Here is a 16,241-nt window from a genome sequence, read left to right as displayed (position 1 = left end):
TAAGGCTACAGGTAGTGTTCAGAGACAGAGAAACCGCTGTGAGGAGCACAAGTGTACAAAGCAGCATGTAGATCTCATAAGACCAACAACCCCATGAAGCTCTCCCATGGGTAATAGTCCTGTGTGCTTGCTACCACTTAAAGCAGAATGAAAAAGGCATTGTACTGATCCAGAGAGCAGGAATGCAGGAACAAACCAGGAAGGCAGAGCAGTAAATTTTCAGTAATGAAGGCTATGAAATGATGTATAACCTGGGAAGCTTTTAGTAGCCAGTGTTGTTTTCATAACCAGGAGACAACAGAAAATGCCTACTGTCATTTCCCAGACACCTAGGAAGGAAGGAAACAGGATGCTGCACGCCTCCACATTATTTATACTCAATTTTCTATGACTACGTTCAATTCAGTATAAATGTGGATTTGTCATGGGGGGAGGGGGAGAGTTTTTCTAAGCTACCTCCTGAGGCTCTGCCAAGGGTGTTCTCAGCTACTGCTACCTCTGTCTCACCACATAGAGAAGTGAGAGAGGGATCATCTCCCTCTTCTCTCCCTTCCATCCCCCACAAAGCAAATAGAAATCATGCACTTCCTGCCCATAAACCAGGCAAATCTGGCCCTACTGCTACACAGCTAAGTGATAAGCAAATCTGTAAGACCATGACTGCTAATATAAATGTTCCCATCAGTATTAGGCCCCAGAAACTGTTTGTGCTTTGTTTTTTTTTCTTAATTCCCCCAAAACTTCGTAAGATAACAAAGGCCTTTCAACTCCCCCACCCATCACATTTGAATGAAGACTCTTCCCCATTCTAATGCTGCAGAGATACATACATACATGAGAAAAATCAGCCTTCACCCAAAGCACAACTTCAGAACACTCTCAGAGAATAGAACATTTAGACCTGCCCAGAAGACTTTCTGATTGTGGCTGGTGTTACACTGCTTGCAGTCTACAACTGCACCACAGCTGATTCTGCTTTTGTAAGAAACCATTAGCTATTACAGCAAGGAAGCACAAATAGGGTGCTAGAGAGCATCAAATTTGATAGATGTGTGCATTTTAAAAACAAAGGCATCGATGTATTCATCTGCTTGACAGCCCGCACAGCCTTCCCTGTGCTTGTTCCCACTTCCTGTCTAATAAATACACTTGAAAGATACAATCAGCACAGGTCTGCTTCATGTGCACCAGCAGTTTCACAATGGTTAGCCTCAGTTCCTCTCTAATGTTTCTTTTGAAAGACCCATCAGCCAAATAACCCTCTGAACCACAACACCAGCTTGATCCTGATCAGTGGACAGCGGCCACAGAAGCAACAAAATAACTGTGTAAGAAAATAAGTATGTGCTTGTTTGCACTCCAGCTCCCTGTTTACAGGTAGACCCAATCCCCCACCCACAGTCCAAATAAAGAGCTAAGTTACCAGAGGTACCCTCCCAGTCATAAAACAGGTCTCCTGTGATGAACTGCCCAGAATTAATATATCCCTGCAGCAGAAGCCTTTTGCTAGTGCTCTTTGAACTATAATGGAACATCTGTTGACAATCTCCCGCAGGGTAACTTCTCCCCCCACCCTGTTTTAATCCTCTGCCCTTCAGAAGTACTTTTGCTCTGAAATTAGACACATCAGTTGCCACAGGATGACTCTCAGAAGCATTTGAGTGTTTCCTTTCAGACTGGGCTTTCTTGGGAGCTGCAGGAAGGGGGATGAGCACTCAGCCCTGTTCAGTGTTTTCTTACAAAATGTGTTGTTATGTCTGAATTCTATAAGGTTTCAATAGTAAACTACAAGTTCTGCTTGGAACAAGACAAGGCTCACGGGTTCTGGAACATGCCTTTCAGCAGATTTAGGTACTCATTTGATTCTAAGAAGGGTTTTACTAGGGACAACTGCAAAATAAGCAGTTTTCCTTTGTGCTAATTCTGCCTGTCTCTTCTGATTACAGAGGCAGACCAAGCCACTAACATGATCATTGCTTCAGTTTCCCTGATAAGCTTGGGGGCAGGATGAGAATTCAGAGGTGGAAGGCAATGGTGCACAATCCGATTTGTGGCTGGCTAGTAGAAAAAGAGGCCGTTTTCAAAAAAGGCTGAGAGGCTCCAGGAAAACATGTTCCCTTTGTTTTACAGAGTTTAACCTGCTGGATCCCACTGAGTGATAGAGAATTGGTTACTGCATCCTGCTCAGTCGGTTTCTTGGATGCATCAGGTCACTTTCCAGCCTGCCTTCAGTTAGATCCAAGCTACTCAAGCAGGGGTTTATATCCTGGCCATGATCTGCCAATGGCTGTTCACATGTTCAGGTTCACTCTAAGTAGTAAAAATGAACTCTGGGAAGCAGCTGTTCACTGGAGAAGGAAAACTGACTGATCTCAGCCTGAACTTCAAAGCAAAAGCCATGATTTATGCAACTGAATAAGATGGAGGTCACAGGAGCAGCCTCTGCCACTGTCTTGATCTATGCTCAAGCCTCCGTTTGATGACTCCTACTCTCAGCACCACCACTCTCTGCCTGCTTTTCAAACCAGTCCTAAACAAGCTGTGCTGCCCCCCACTTCCTTTACAGTATCCTGACTCTGTGCCACATCCCAAGGTCCTTTGTATCAACAGAGAAGTAGGCAGCAAAGGGAATGCCATACATCTGTCTCCTTCACTGCCCCACCTGCTAGACTACGAAGCATTCACCATCAAATAGGCAGTGGTCCTCTTTCCCCACACTCTCAAGGCTTTCTGAACTCAGTGTTGTTCATTCACCTCTTCCCTTCCCCACCAGCTTGCAATTCTAAAGTAAGTTCTCTCAGAAGAAAAAGGAATAAAAAAAATCAAACCACATGAGGAAATTTCACAAGGCCCCCTTTAGCCACTTCATTCTCAAAAACAAACCCAGCAACCTCTCCTTCATGGTGGTTGTAGAAGTTTCTGTTCAAAGAACAGCACTTCTTACTCTGTTTGAGCCATATAAGAGGAAGCAATTTACCAACACTTGTCAAATCAGCTGCTCCATATTAGGTCTTGTCAAACAGAGTAAAAATATGGTCAGTCTATATCTGTTCTTGCTATGTATAGTCTCCCTAAATGGCACAATCTAAGCCCAGCTAGATATCCCAGAGCTTTAGCTAGCCAACAGCTTAAGCAATATCCAACATAACCCAAAACTTGCAATGTACTGGTGGGGTATATTGGAGGGGATGAGACATTTGAAGGCATTAGTACAGACAACACACACACTTTTCTCAATTTGTTCTGATCCACCAAGTAAGAGAGAGCTCAGAAGACAGGACTGTACAGTCTATCCCATGGGAGAGGGTTGAAGCAAAGGACTGCACCTAGGAATTCTCTGACCCTTGAGGAAATCCCACAATACAGACAAGCACAACAGTGACTCTCCCTCTGCAAGCCAGCTGGCAACAACAGAAGCTGATTGAGACACCACAAATCAGACCCTCCATCAGTGTCTGTCACCTGGAGTGAAAGAACAGAATACACACCACTGTGTTGTAAAGGCATAAGGTGTAGGTTTAAGCAAGTGAGATGACAGCCAGCATTTCAGGTTTCGGGTGGAGAGTGGGACTGGGTAGATCTGTGAATGACTTCTCAAAGTGGCTATTTCCTTCCCTTTACTTGCCTCCCTTGGGTAAGACCCACACCTCATAGCTTCCAGTTCTGGGAAATCCAGGTAACAAACAACTCAAGAAGAATTTGCCTGCCTAGGGAAGTCAATATCCTTTTATCTTTTACTTGTTCCCTGCAGAAAAGAACATATCTTTCAGTTAACATTAAAGGTCATGCAGCTTTAGTTCAGGTAGGGTGTCAGACAGCTCACTGCTGAGGTCACCTGCTCTGACTATTTCCAGCCTCTTCTCTAGCACTGCTTCAGCTCGAAACACAGCATGGAGAGTCTCCATCAACAGAACAAGGAATTAGCCTTCCCTGGATTCCTTACCCAATACACCAGCCCTAATGGCAGCCTGTGTCTAGCCTCTCCAGCACTGCTCTGTGTGGACTGCAGTATCAAACTCTGATAAAACATCCTCACTCATCCTCTGTGGAAACAGAGAAATACCAAGAAGCATCCTTACAAGCTACATAAACTCAAATAAAAATAGGTGTCTATGTAAGTGAATCCTGGTTCCAAGTGTCCTAGGTAAGCTTCCAACACAGCTACTGCATGCCCCTACTGTAACACTGGCCAGGGTTTCTGATGCTACTACAATATAAATATTTACTACTAACACTAAGCAACAGGTAACTATCTGCTTTGTATTAAATGAGTGGTACTGCTTGAGCATTTGATCAGTAAAGCTCTGTGTGTTAGTCCCTACCTTGCATGTGCCTCAGAATAAATGTTAAAGAGAAAAACTTAACCCTTTGATGGGACATAAAGACTCCTTAGGCATTGTTCTAACAGCAACCTTACGTGTTAGGACTGCATCTACAAAGCAGTTAATTGTAGCACATTTGCCAGTAAAGTCTGAATCAGCAGGATTAGTAAATTTGAACACCAGAACACAGGGCAGTTTAATATGCCTTACAGCCTCCATTCACAAGAATCTTAAGCATCTTACTAAAGTAGGGCATGCTTTTTTTTCCTTTTAAAGGAACATTAGCCCTTTGTTCCTGATTTCCTTTAATTCTAAGTGTTAATGCAAACATAGGGGGCTTTTATATCTTAAAAGCAAGGCATAAATCCAAAAGGATAAAGAGGCTGAGAGACAAACCTTCCTGAAGTGAGCAGTTTTCACCTTCCTAATCTCACTGGCTGTGTGTCAGCACCAAAACAAAAATGGAGCCACATTAAAAAGTGGTATCTTGGCACTGTCAGAGGAAGTGATAAGTATCATAATTGGCCCTCACATGCAGCTTTCCATTACCCTGACACTAAATGAGGAGGGAGGATGAAAGAACAGACACGCACGCACATGTTACCTCTGTCCTGGCACATCAATAGTGCTCTCCGAGCAAACTTTTAAATGCAGCCCAGGTGGTAGGCCACTACTCCAAATAGTATTGCCTTCCTGCCTCTAGGTGCCTAATATTCATCCCTACCACTAAAACTGGGCACAAGAAGCGCCTCTAATCAAATTATCTGTATGACCTCTGGAATGCCCTGAGCAGCAGACAGGTTCTGCAGACCTCGGTCATCTGCGTTACTGTGTAAAACCCTGCTAGGGTTCTTCAAATCCTGAGGGAGCAGGAACCAGCCACACTTACCTTCAGGCACCTGGATTCCTGCAGCGCTGGAAAGCTCATCAGAGCTGAAGTGTCTGAGGTGGAAACCTCACCCAAAGATGCTGAAAACCGCTCTGCCTCTCTCAGCAAGTTCTTGCTTCTCTCTGAAAGAAATGAAGCAAGCAGCAAATTAGGTCAAAAGTTCAAGGATGAACTTGCTGAGCCTAAGCCTTTACTGTCTACCTTTTGTGACACCTCTTATCACTTGGAGAAACAGCTGCTATTCTGATTCAATAGCATTTTACTTATTCTTGCATGATATAAGCAGTGGCACGAGGCAGCACAAAACAGGTTCCATGATACACAAATCTGGGCAGGAAAATACATTGGCAAAAATTTTCAGGAACTGGATTTCATCTGTCTTTGACACCAACGGCTCCAACCAACTCTACATCATGCAGATTTAAAACACAATGAATGGACTCATTTCTGCTCAAAGACACAGCTACAATGCCAAACTCTTCTGATACAGTTTGTGCTGAAAAGGAACATGAGGACACCTGACCCAACCATGAGATCTCCAAAGCAAAGGAAGGTTGGAATACCATGCCCCCAAGCGTTAGTACATTGGAATAAGTGAAGAATAGTTTCTATGATCTCTGTCTTTTCCTGCAGGCTCAGTGAATGGCATCTCCTTCAAGAACAGACTTTTCACTTGGTCTTTCAGGTCAGAGACTGTAGATTTGACTGAAGCAAAAGGATAATGATGACAGTCCCTTAAGTTTAGCAATACCTACTGGAACAATTATTGGGATGGGGATGGGGTAGGAATCCCTTTGCCAGTGTTTCTGACACAGTCATCCCCCATAGCAGCAGAGGGCACTTCTGCTGAGCAATTCAATTGTGCTTTCAGCAGAGGAACAGTCTGGAAGCAGAGCCTCTGCCTCCCCACCAAGCCCCGTTCACATTGTTATCACATTTGTGCTAGCAGGATTTTGTCCTGCAGCAGCACTGTGATGCACACACCATTGCAGGGGGGAAAAATAATCTAAAATGATGTTGAACTTTTTAGACTCAGCTCAGCTCCTTGATGGGATTTACAGCATGGCAGCAACTCAGGGGGCAATGTGGTGTGAGGCCAGGGCAGGAGAAAGCAAAGGGATGGCACATTTTAAGCTGATGTTGACAGCACAGACATATCTCATGAAATCACAGCTTGACAAGAGGTGGGAGAGTGACATGAGGGAAGGCCTTAGGCTTTTATAGAAAGAAATAGGGAATCGATATTTAATTACAGTAGAACTGCAGTGAAGCTCCATTATTGAAAACCTCTCACCAAGCTGATACAGTATCTTTTATCAAAGGAAATCTAATAATAGAGCTATGTTGACCTACACACTCACCGATATTTCCTCATTTTATGGTCAAGAGGAAGAAAGATCAGAAAAAACAGACAAGGAATTAAGATATCCTTTAACTCCATTTCAGTTACCAAATTGCCATGAGTCTTCAAACTATTCCTGTGGCTCTATCTCAGGCTTCTACCTAATGCAGAGCGATAGTTCTTTAACAGGATCAGAAAAAGGTTTCAAGAGCTGTGGATGGAATGCAGCAGGAAAGTCCTTTATGTTACAAGCAGTCCAACATTGTGTCCTAGTGACACTTATTTACTGTTCCGGATAACACAGAAGATGAAAGAACCTTTTTGCATAAATACTTTATGATGACACCAAATCACCCTGTAGCTCTAGTGACATCAGCATTAGCCTGAGGGAGATGAATGGGAGTGTTGTGGTTTTCCTAATAATAAAACAAACCAAAGCCATACCTGGGACACAGACACTTCACAGAGGCACTGCTGCCTTCCCCCAGGGGAGTGATGCATATTCTCTGGATGCTGTTCTACTGTTGCATAAAGCTGTATGGGGAAACAAACACTGGAAACAGTGACATGAGTCCTCAGCTAAACCTGTGACAGTTGGGACATCTGGCAGATGGGGTTGGAGAGAGGATACAATTAAACAGAGCCAGAAAGATCTAAGGATCCTCTACAAGGAAGCTCTGCTGTTGCTCATTTTCTCCAGGTCAGAGCCCTCAGGTAGAAGTGGGAGAGAGCAAGGGCCATGATTGCATAGGTTAGAGGCACAAGCAAAGCTAGTTCCCACCAGCCAAGCAGGGTGAGAAAGGAAAGTGAAGGCAACTGGGGATACTGGGAGGGTTAGAGCTTAGGCACCTCTTCTTGGAGGCACCGAGTATTATTTCTAATCATTTCAGCAAAACCAAGTAAGGTTCTGTTCAACTAGCAACCAGTGGAGCATATGGAGCCTGCCACTGCCCTAACAGAGGGCTTGGGCAGGGACAGGAACACTCCTGATTGAACAAGGCAGATGAGAGGAGGCTGTGAGGTAACTCAGATCCTGACAGCTCAACTCCAAGGGCAGCTGGGAAGGGAACAGCAGGTACCTATTCTCAACACCCACATGCAATAAGCTGAAGGTGATAACCTCCAGGATATAAATGTCTCAATAACAGAGGCTGCCACTTCACCCTAACTTTCTCAGACTGTCTGAGAAGGACTGAATGCTTTGCCTGCAGTAAGCCAGAGGTTATCTCCAGGAGAGGGCAGACACTTCAGCCATACCCACTTCAAGCTTTACCAATTAATCACAAGATTTAAACAGACTTCACCTCACAAAGCCGACAAATCTACTACCTTCAGTATTAACAAAGCCAGTACTGTGCTAGCCATGGAAATGAACTGTGCTCCACAAGACAAATACTCTATCCAGGCCTGTACAAAGGCCAGCTGGTAAACAAGAACAGCAAGATCAGTTCCCAGCATCTCTGAGTTTGCCAATCCAGCCCCTGTGAAACCGAGCTGCAACAGCAAGAGCTGTCCTGCAGAGCTCTGAACAGTCACCAGCCAGCAGCACCCTCATGTGACAAGCTTGCAGCTCTCAGGCAGTTAATCCCCTTGAAACCCAAGGGCTGTGCTTGTCCTTGCAGCAGGTCTCATGTGGCATGCACAGACCTGAACATCCCCCACATTCCCTGAAGGTACCTCCTCTACCTGATGTGGCTAAGTTTCTGTTGGGTGCTCCTCAGTTCCAGCCTGAGTTTGTCTGAACTCTAAGATTGTGCTTTGTGGCTAGCACCTGAGAAAGAGGGGACAATTGCTTCCAAGCATGTCCCAGAGGCAGCCTCTGATCCAGCATACCAGCATTAAGCCCTGCAGAAGAATCATGTCCAGATGAGGCCAGAAAAACTGAGAAGACAGGAGAGAGCTGGACATAGAACATGCCACCACCACTGAACACTTAATGTTTCCTGCACCACAGGTAATGCTCTATGCTTCTGGGTTCAGACCACAATACCTGGCATACCATATCTGGCTAGCCCCCCTCAGCAGGAATTAAAGGTTTTCTACAGGTAGAATAGCAGTGTTTTGCCCACAGTACCCACCCTACAGTGCAGTTGAGAGCATGCTTCCACCTCCACCTGGGAAGCAAATTACAAACCCTGGCTGTGCAAGATCCTCCTGCAGCACAGGGTTTCCAGGTGATGGTAACATGTTGCTTGGTGCAAAAGATATAGTCCAGTTGTCAGCCCTACTCTCATTTCAACCCTTACCCCTCAGCTCTGTCCATTCCCCATTCTTCTCCCATCAAGTCTTTTCTGATTATCCCTTCTGCAAAGGTCATCTACTTCTGCAACAACTGTAAGAATGATTGATTTCATTCTGGCTGCAGTAGGATCTGTTCTATCAGAATACATACAAATGCTTATCTTTTCCCCCCACTTAGTACCTATTTTGAAGATACCTTTCTAATTTCCCTCCATCATTCAATACTGGAATAGGAAGGCCTGTGAGGCAGGAAAGGCGCTTGCAGAGCACTCTGAACATTGTAGTACCACAGTTCTAGTGGTACTACAATACTAAATAAAGAATACTTCCTCTGTTGCAGGCAGCAACACCATTTTTCAGTACAGTTACTATTCATTAAACTCTTCATACATCAGTTTCAACACTCAGGTCTCCTCCACAGATTCCAGCAGTAAAGCTTGCTCACTCCAACAGTAGGTCTGCCATGGGCTATCAAACCATCCAGTGCCAGATTTTGGATGGAAGTGGTGTGGCTACAAAGCAGTCCAGTGTTGACTTTAAGTTCTCTTAACTTTATCAATTGCAGACATCTGGCTCAGTAGTTCTTCCTCTTGTTGAGCTGTGCAGTAAACCAACTTGACCACACACAGACGCAGAGAAAGGCCCTGGCTAACCTACATCCTGCACCTGATTTTCTGTCTGTCTATTGCCAGGCAAAACGTTACAAGACCCTATCCACCCACATCTCTCCCAAGGCAAAGGGTGGATTTAGAGGCTGCAGGCAAGCCCCACCCATGTTCTCCTCCCAGAGCACAGCATGGAGTCACAGCTTGCCTACCCTGTGTATTCTTTACTTGTCCTCTAGCACTGCCTGTTCAGCAGAGTTCCCTGGTTTCATTTTCCGAAACAGAGATCCTCAACTATACTAAACCATAATGAACACTACAGTGCTTTCCATGGGGGCTGGTTCTGCTGGACCACTTGAGCAGCAGCAGGTTGTTCTGTGCAGAATCAGAGTTGTGACCATGCAAGCAACAGAACACACCACCATTCACTGACTTTATGCTGCAGTTGCTGCAAGTCTTTCCTCACACATTTATCATTTTGTCACAATAGTTTGTTGCTGCTTAAAGAAAGTGGCAAAAGTTACATTTTCCTCTGGTTCCCTGCACCAACCCTGCATCTACAAAGGTCTTAGCACTGACATCTCATTTATTTCTTGTGGACTGTTGGCACTGGGATACAAATGAGATGCACAATCTCCATATTGCTGGGAAGCACTTGCTAGTTACAGCATTCATCTTTCAACCCCTCTGTCCTTGTCATGAACACCAGGCTGCTTTACAATCACTGAGCATCCCCCCTCTGTAACAGCAAACAGGACAGGCAGGAGGTGTTAAGGTCCTAGCATAGCTCTTCAGTTGCTGGGACAGAAGGGATAAGAATAGGATCAAGGAACACCCAGTAAGGTGGTTTTAAGGTTCAGTCCCATACCAATCCCTGACAGAGTAACACAGTAGCCCAAGAATTCCCCTCTGCCACTATGTGATGTGCTCAGCAGACCACAGGAACCTGTCTTCCTGGACCACTATATTCAGGCAGAAAAACAGGCAAGATGCCCATTAAAAATACATATATTTGACCTAACCACCCTCAGAGGCTTCCTAGACAAGAAGTGATCTGTGCATGAGGATCCTGTAGCCATCAGTGCTTCAGTTCCAGGGCCTTTATTGCCTTCTAGCTTCCTGATCTGCTCCTGCTGGAGCTCTTTCTCCTGCTTTAGTCAACCCACAGATGAGTGAGTGATCCAGTGATCTGAGCAGATGGGCAAAACCAGATTTTGTATGAGAATAACTCCAGGAAAGAACACAGCAGGCTGGTTCAACTTCAGAAGCTGGGAATACAGGATGACACAGAGAGAACAAACCTTGAAGTCTTACAAGGGATGCTTCTGCCCTCCTCCTCCAGTGGAGTGTAAGAAACAGCTCTTGGGGCTCTAGAAGATTAAAGGGAACTCCCCAAAGAAAGAGGTTTGCCTATCTGAGGTAGCTGTGACCTCAAGAACTTGCAGGTCTGGTGTCCTGACACATCATAAAACTCAGGATTAATGGCTGGAGAACGTTGCTCAAGAGCTACAAAGATGATGTTAAGTAGCTTTGGGTAAGGAAATCCAATCTGAGACTTGGTCTCCAACACAGCAAATGCGTTGGCAGAGAACAGGGAAGCAGCAAAGAGCACATACCTTCAGATGGGGAAAGAGAAAGGATTATCACCAGAGACCTTGCTAACTGCCTTAGTGAGCGGCTTCTACCCGCAGAGGAAGGTGAGACTTTCAAGCTGCATACAACGGAACTCAAACATGCACAATACAGACCGAAGCAACCGCGGTTACCAGGGGCTGTGAGGCCATCGCCAAACCCCCCTCAGCGAGCGCCTCAGCCGAGGGCTTCCAGACCCCAAGTGGCGGGGGGACGGACGGACGGACGGACGACGCGCACTACAGCTTCCAGAATGCCTTGCGCCGTCTCCTAGGAGACGCGGCGGTGTGGTTGGTGGGGGGGGTCACACTCCCCCCGCCGCGCCTCCCGTGGTGCCCAGCGCGGCATGGAGCGGCGCGTGGCGGAGCGTCTGCGCGGTGCCTTGGACCCCTTCGGCTTCGAGGTGCACGCCTTCAAGGTACTGACGTCACGGGGGGCTGTCGTGACGTCACACGCCGTGACGTCGATCGGGGAGGTGTGCTTATTCCTTGGGTCGGAGGGGGGGACGCGGTGTGGGGGGGTTGTGTGTCCCGGTCCGGTGGTCGGTACTGTGGCCGCCGGTGTGGGTGCGGGACTCTTTGGTTCTGTTCCGTGTCTCCCGCTGGAGGTGGGAAGCACTGCACCGCTGTCGGCGGCTCGGTGGGCCGCTTGTGCTCGGGGGGCCGGGGCTGGGCGTGCTTGGCCGCCGGGCCCCCAGTCCGCCCTCCAGCCCTGTGCAGGCCGGACGGGTGACACACCCCCCTGTGCTAACGGTGGCGGTGCGTGCCTGCTCCTCGCGCAACCGACAGCAGGCGGCACTGCCTCCCCGGGCCTCAGCCACACCGCTCCGTTTAGGCTTTAAGCCGTCGCTTGATCACCCCCCCTAATAGCACCCCACTCTCCTCCTCAGGCCTGGGGAGAGGGCGATGGGTTCGGAGCCCTGCTCTAGGCGGTCCCGGCCTGGCACAGCGGTTCCAGGGCTCTGGAGCCGTGTTGCGCGGCGGATGGCGCGGGTTAACGGACAAGCAGAAAGGCCTGTTCTGCCCGCGCAGTGAAGCGGGTCAAGGTTAAGGCCTTGCCTTGGCAGCGGCGGAGCGCCAGCCGAGCTCGGGGGTTGCTCGGGTCCTTTACATTGGTCCCAGTGTGATAAATAAGGTCGAGAGAATTAGAGATACATCTGGACCAGCAGAGAGTAAAGTCCTCTATGCAAGCTTGAACTTTAAACGTAGAAACACGTGTACTGAAAGTGCAGACTGCCTCATCGTGGTAGGTGGCTGCTTACACGGCTCCTTCTGCCCTGGGTCAGGTAGCCTCTTCCACTATCTCTCTGTTGAACTGAATTCCCTCAGCTCCCACTAAACCTTGGGGGTTCCTTCTTTGCTCACGACAGGGACAATCTGCAATAAATCACCAGTCTGCAATAAATCAATCTGCAATATCAAATAGACAATCGAATATAAATCAGGACAATAAACACGACCTTGCCTTCCGTAGGGAATGTTGTATTTGTCACCTGAAATACTTGTATTTCTTGCTGCATTCTTGAGCTGACAACTGAAGGGAATGAGGCACTGAGAGAAGTGAAATCTCCAGAATCTGAAGAATTTAACACTGCTTTCCCAAAACACAGAAGCAGAACTGGGGGCAGAACCCAGATCAGGAAGACTACAGCTGCCAGAGGGAAACCTTATAGTGCTGTAGCTCTTCCCTGATTTAATTTTCATACTTCCAGCCCTGGTACACCGACTGACGTACACTGGGAAATCAGCAAACCTTAGATTCTCACATTTGCGCTTTCTTGTAACATCTTGATTGAGCATCTGAAACAAGAGCTACAAAACTGATTAAACTTTGGGACTGATATAAGAATGTATCTTCATATTAAACTTAGTTTTCAGCCTGTGTTTCCATGTGGGCAGGCCTGGCTGCCAGTGTCACCTGCAAAGTCACTTTCAGATTCATTTCAGTAATATTTAGAGGTGACCAGTATTTTGTGTTTTCAGACTAAATAGTAAGAGTTCTGTTACTTGACATCTCTCTGAACGTTATTCCTGGTTATGGCATCCCAGGAGAGTGGGAGTTGTCCTAACCTCTAAAAAGACTGATATTATTGTGCAGCACGTTAGTAGTGGGGTGCAGGGGGATTCAGCCATTTGCTCCCCTTGCCTAGTAGTTGCTGGTCTCAGTCCTCTTGCTTTCTGCTGCTCCAGTGTGATCCCTCATTTCTGGACCATTCCAGCCCTGAAACAAACACCACAATGTGTGTGTCACAATCCATGCACTACAGCTGGTGGTTCTGGCAGGTTTTAGCACTGCTAGGAGCTTCACATCCTTCATTTTCACACATCAACATTTCCTGCTGAAGAAATAAGCCATGCAACTTGTCACATGAGCAGAAGTACCAGTTTCTTTCTGGCTGAAGATGTGAAAAAAAAACAAACCAAACCCAACCCGTAAAAGCTTTATCTAAACCAAAACACCTGATTTGCATTGGCAGGACTGGTTGCTGCTACTTCCCCCTAGGGTTTCTGAGCCGCAGAGCTGGATAAAGGGCAGCCTTGAGCTGAATGCAATAGATGATTCTTATCTCTCACACACACCTCGCTGGGCATTTTCCAGAAACTCCGAACCCCATATGCAAAACAACTTTGTTTGAATGGAAGACAGCAGACAGGCTGCATATTCGGGTTGCAAATGAAGGTGGCTACACTGAATTCCACTTCTTCAAATTCCTGCATGCCCAGTAGCCAAAGAGTGGTGCCTCTGTTCTAAAGGAGATTTGTTTTTCTTTGCCAAAGGTTGGATGGTACAATGCTGTTGTGCAGCCTGCCTTTCATCTCCCCTACCCAGATGACACACTGGCCTTCGTGGTACTCAGCACGCCTTCAATGTTTGAAAAAGCCCTTAAAACTTTTGTGAACAAAGAACGGTTAAAAATAATCCGGGATCCTGTGGATCAGTGTGTTTCTTACCATTTATTACGGTTGAAGGAGGTAAGAACCTGAAATGCTGATTCCTTTTATTATTGTTGTATATAACTGGGTGAGTTGAGCAGTAGACAATGCCTTCCAGGTTCCTGCACATGCTCTTTAGAAGGGTAAAGCATTATTCATGATGGTAAGAGCATTCACTGGCTGTTGACCTGCTTTACTTACATACTCTGTCTCTTTGCCATTACAACCTGTAGCTATGTAGAGTGCTTTACAGTCACAGTTTGAAAACCCAAGGCCAGAAGCTGATAGATTTCATTAGCAGGATGTCTGGAGCATTCACAGGTGCCTGGTCTGCTAGCATCCAGAAAGTAGTGGCAAATCTTTTTCCATGAGCCTGGGCTGACTGTTGGTTTTAATTTTCCCAGAAATTCCCTGACCAGACAGTGGACATCATGTTTGATTACGAGCTTCTGCCAAACCGAAAGCCAAAGTTCTTGGCTCAGACAGCTGCCCACGTTTCTGGAGCTGCATATTACTACCAAAGGAAGGATGTGAAGCTTGATCCTTGGGGGGAAAAGGTGAGGCAAAAAAAACAGCCTGTGAAGAACCACTAAACTGCAATCACTGAATCATACAACTATTGTTTGCTCACTAGTTCTTCCCATTGAAGAATACAAAGTCCAGATTACATATAGATGCATGAAGTGTTTCAGACAGGAATCAGAAGCTTTCAGGATTCTTCAGGGTAGTGGGGAAATGCATACATGGAGAAAAATGCCTTGAGCTATGAAATCTACTTAGACAAGAGAAGAAATCTCAGTGTAAAAGAAAACCTGTTTCTTGGGGCATTATAAATAGAAAAAAAATTGCACTGTAGTTAATTTCTTTGTTAGATTTTCAAAAAGGGCAGTCTCCCCACAGTCAGGGTGGTGTGGGCACGGGAAAATGGGAATGAAATACAATGCTTTGAGCCACATGTTCAGGAATTCCTTTCTTCTCTGTATGGCACCCCAACAGAGGGCAAGAATGTGAGAAGTTGCATTGCAACTTGATCCTTTGAACTCTAACCATTACTAGAGGTAAAGTAAGACATCCTAGATCCTTCTTTTTTTTTCTTCCAGAAGATCTTTGGTGTATGTATCCATCCCAGGTATGGTGGCTGGTTTGCTATCCGAGGTCTTCTCCTGTTCCCAGATATTCAGGTACCATTCCTGGAGCAGTGTGCCCCTGTTGACTGTGTGAGCACAGAGGAGCAAAGGATTGAATTGCTGGAGCAATTCAATTTCCACTGGCAGGACACTCGCTACCGGGACATAATTGAAGTGAGGGAAAAGTATTCAGAGGAGCAGAAAGCCTACTTTGCCACCCCTCCAGCAGAGAGATTCAAACTGCTAGGGCTGACCCAAGAAGTCCACAGAAGCATATTTCACTGAGTAACACAGTTCTATGAAGGAACAGAAGGCAAGTGAAGTGTAACTCATCAGCACCTTCTTTTCCATGGTGCTGATGAAGACAGTGTGCTGATACAGAGGTGGCAAATCCAAGCAGTGTGTGCAGCATCTCAATCCAAACATCAGCTCCTCAGAGTAAGAGGGAGCACTGCATCATGGCACTTGTGGTCTGAAGGAAGGTGGGAGCAGTCTGTGCTGTTGCTGATTTGCTGTGTCTTTTGGGGAGTCTGGCAAGATGCCGGTGAGCCATTGGTTGGGAAAAGTTCAGGTTTATTCTGTGTACAAGTAGAGTTAAATTTCAGTCATTGTACTCCAGAATATTTTGCCTGACCTCAGGGCAGGTACTTTTTTAGATGTATCCTGCGTTTTATTACCCTGTGTCATAACTCTCCCTAGGGAGTAAGTGTCCAGTATTTTCAAGACTGCCTTCCTCAGAAGGAAGATTCGCGCTGCATTCCTTCACTTCCAGTGAAGCTGGCTGAACTTTAGTGTCTCCTTTCCTTAGCATCCAAAAGAAAATTCTCCAGAGATTGTTTTGTTGAGTAGTGTGGTCCTGCACATGGAGCAGGAGTAAGGAAAACAGAAAACAGCCGACAGCTACCTCCTTCAGGGTAGTTACGAAAGGGAACAGGACAGTACAAAGGTCACAGCTCAAGCCTGCCGTTTCCTCTTGCCCCAGGGTCAGCTCCTCAGAACAAGGCGATGTCTTTAGGTCAATTTTAATCCATTGTATAGAGCAGCCAACTAACATCTTTAGCAAGATGCTGAATCATGTTTTTATTCATGTTACAGTAACTGACTGAAAAAGACAATTCTCATGACCTTTTCCTAAGGTAGATGAGGTTTG

General features: G+C 46.2%; 1 protein-coding gene across 1 annotated transcript; it reads left to right on the top strand.

The window, feature by feature from the left end:
• The first annotated feature begins 11,362 nt into the window (after nucleotides 1-11,362).
• Nucleotides 11,363-15,430, top strand: MMACHC (metabolism of cobalamin associated C). The gene is made up of 4 exons (XM_005151264.3): nucleotides 11,363-11,449; nucleotides 13,809-14,003; nucleotides 14,369-14,521; nucleotides 15,065-15,430. Exons 1-4 carry the CDS (start codon nucleotides 11,378-11,380, stop codon nucleotides 15,374-15,376), a joined length of 732 nt encoding a protein of 243 aa, XP_005151321.1. The 5' UTR covers nucleotides 11,363-11,377; the 3' UTR covers nucleotides 15,377-15,430.
• The last annotated feature ends 811 nt before the right edge of the window (nucleotides 15,431-16,241 follow it).

This window comes from Melopsittacus undulatus, chromosome 6 (assembly GCF_012275295.1).
Source record: "Melopsittacus undulatus isolate bMelUnd1 chromosome 6, bMelUnd1.mat.Z, whole genome shotgun sequence".
NCBI classification, from domain to species: Eukaryota; Metazoa; Chordata; class Aves; order Psittaciformes; family Psittaculidae; genus Melopsittacus; species Melopsittacus undulatus.
The sequence above is the reverse complement of the archived record's forward strand: the minus strand, read 5'-3'. Positions and strand labels throughout refer to the sequence as shown.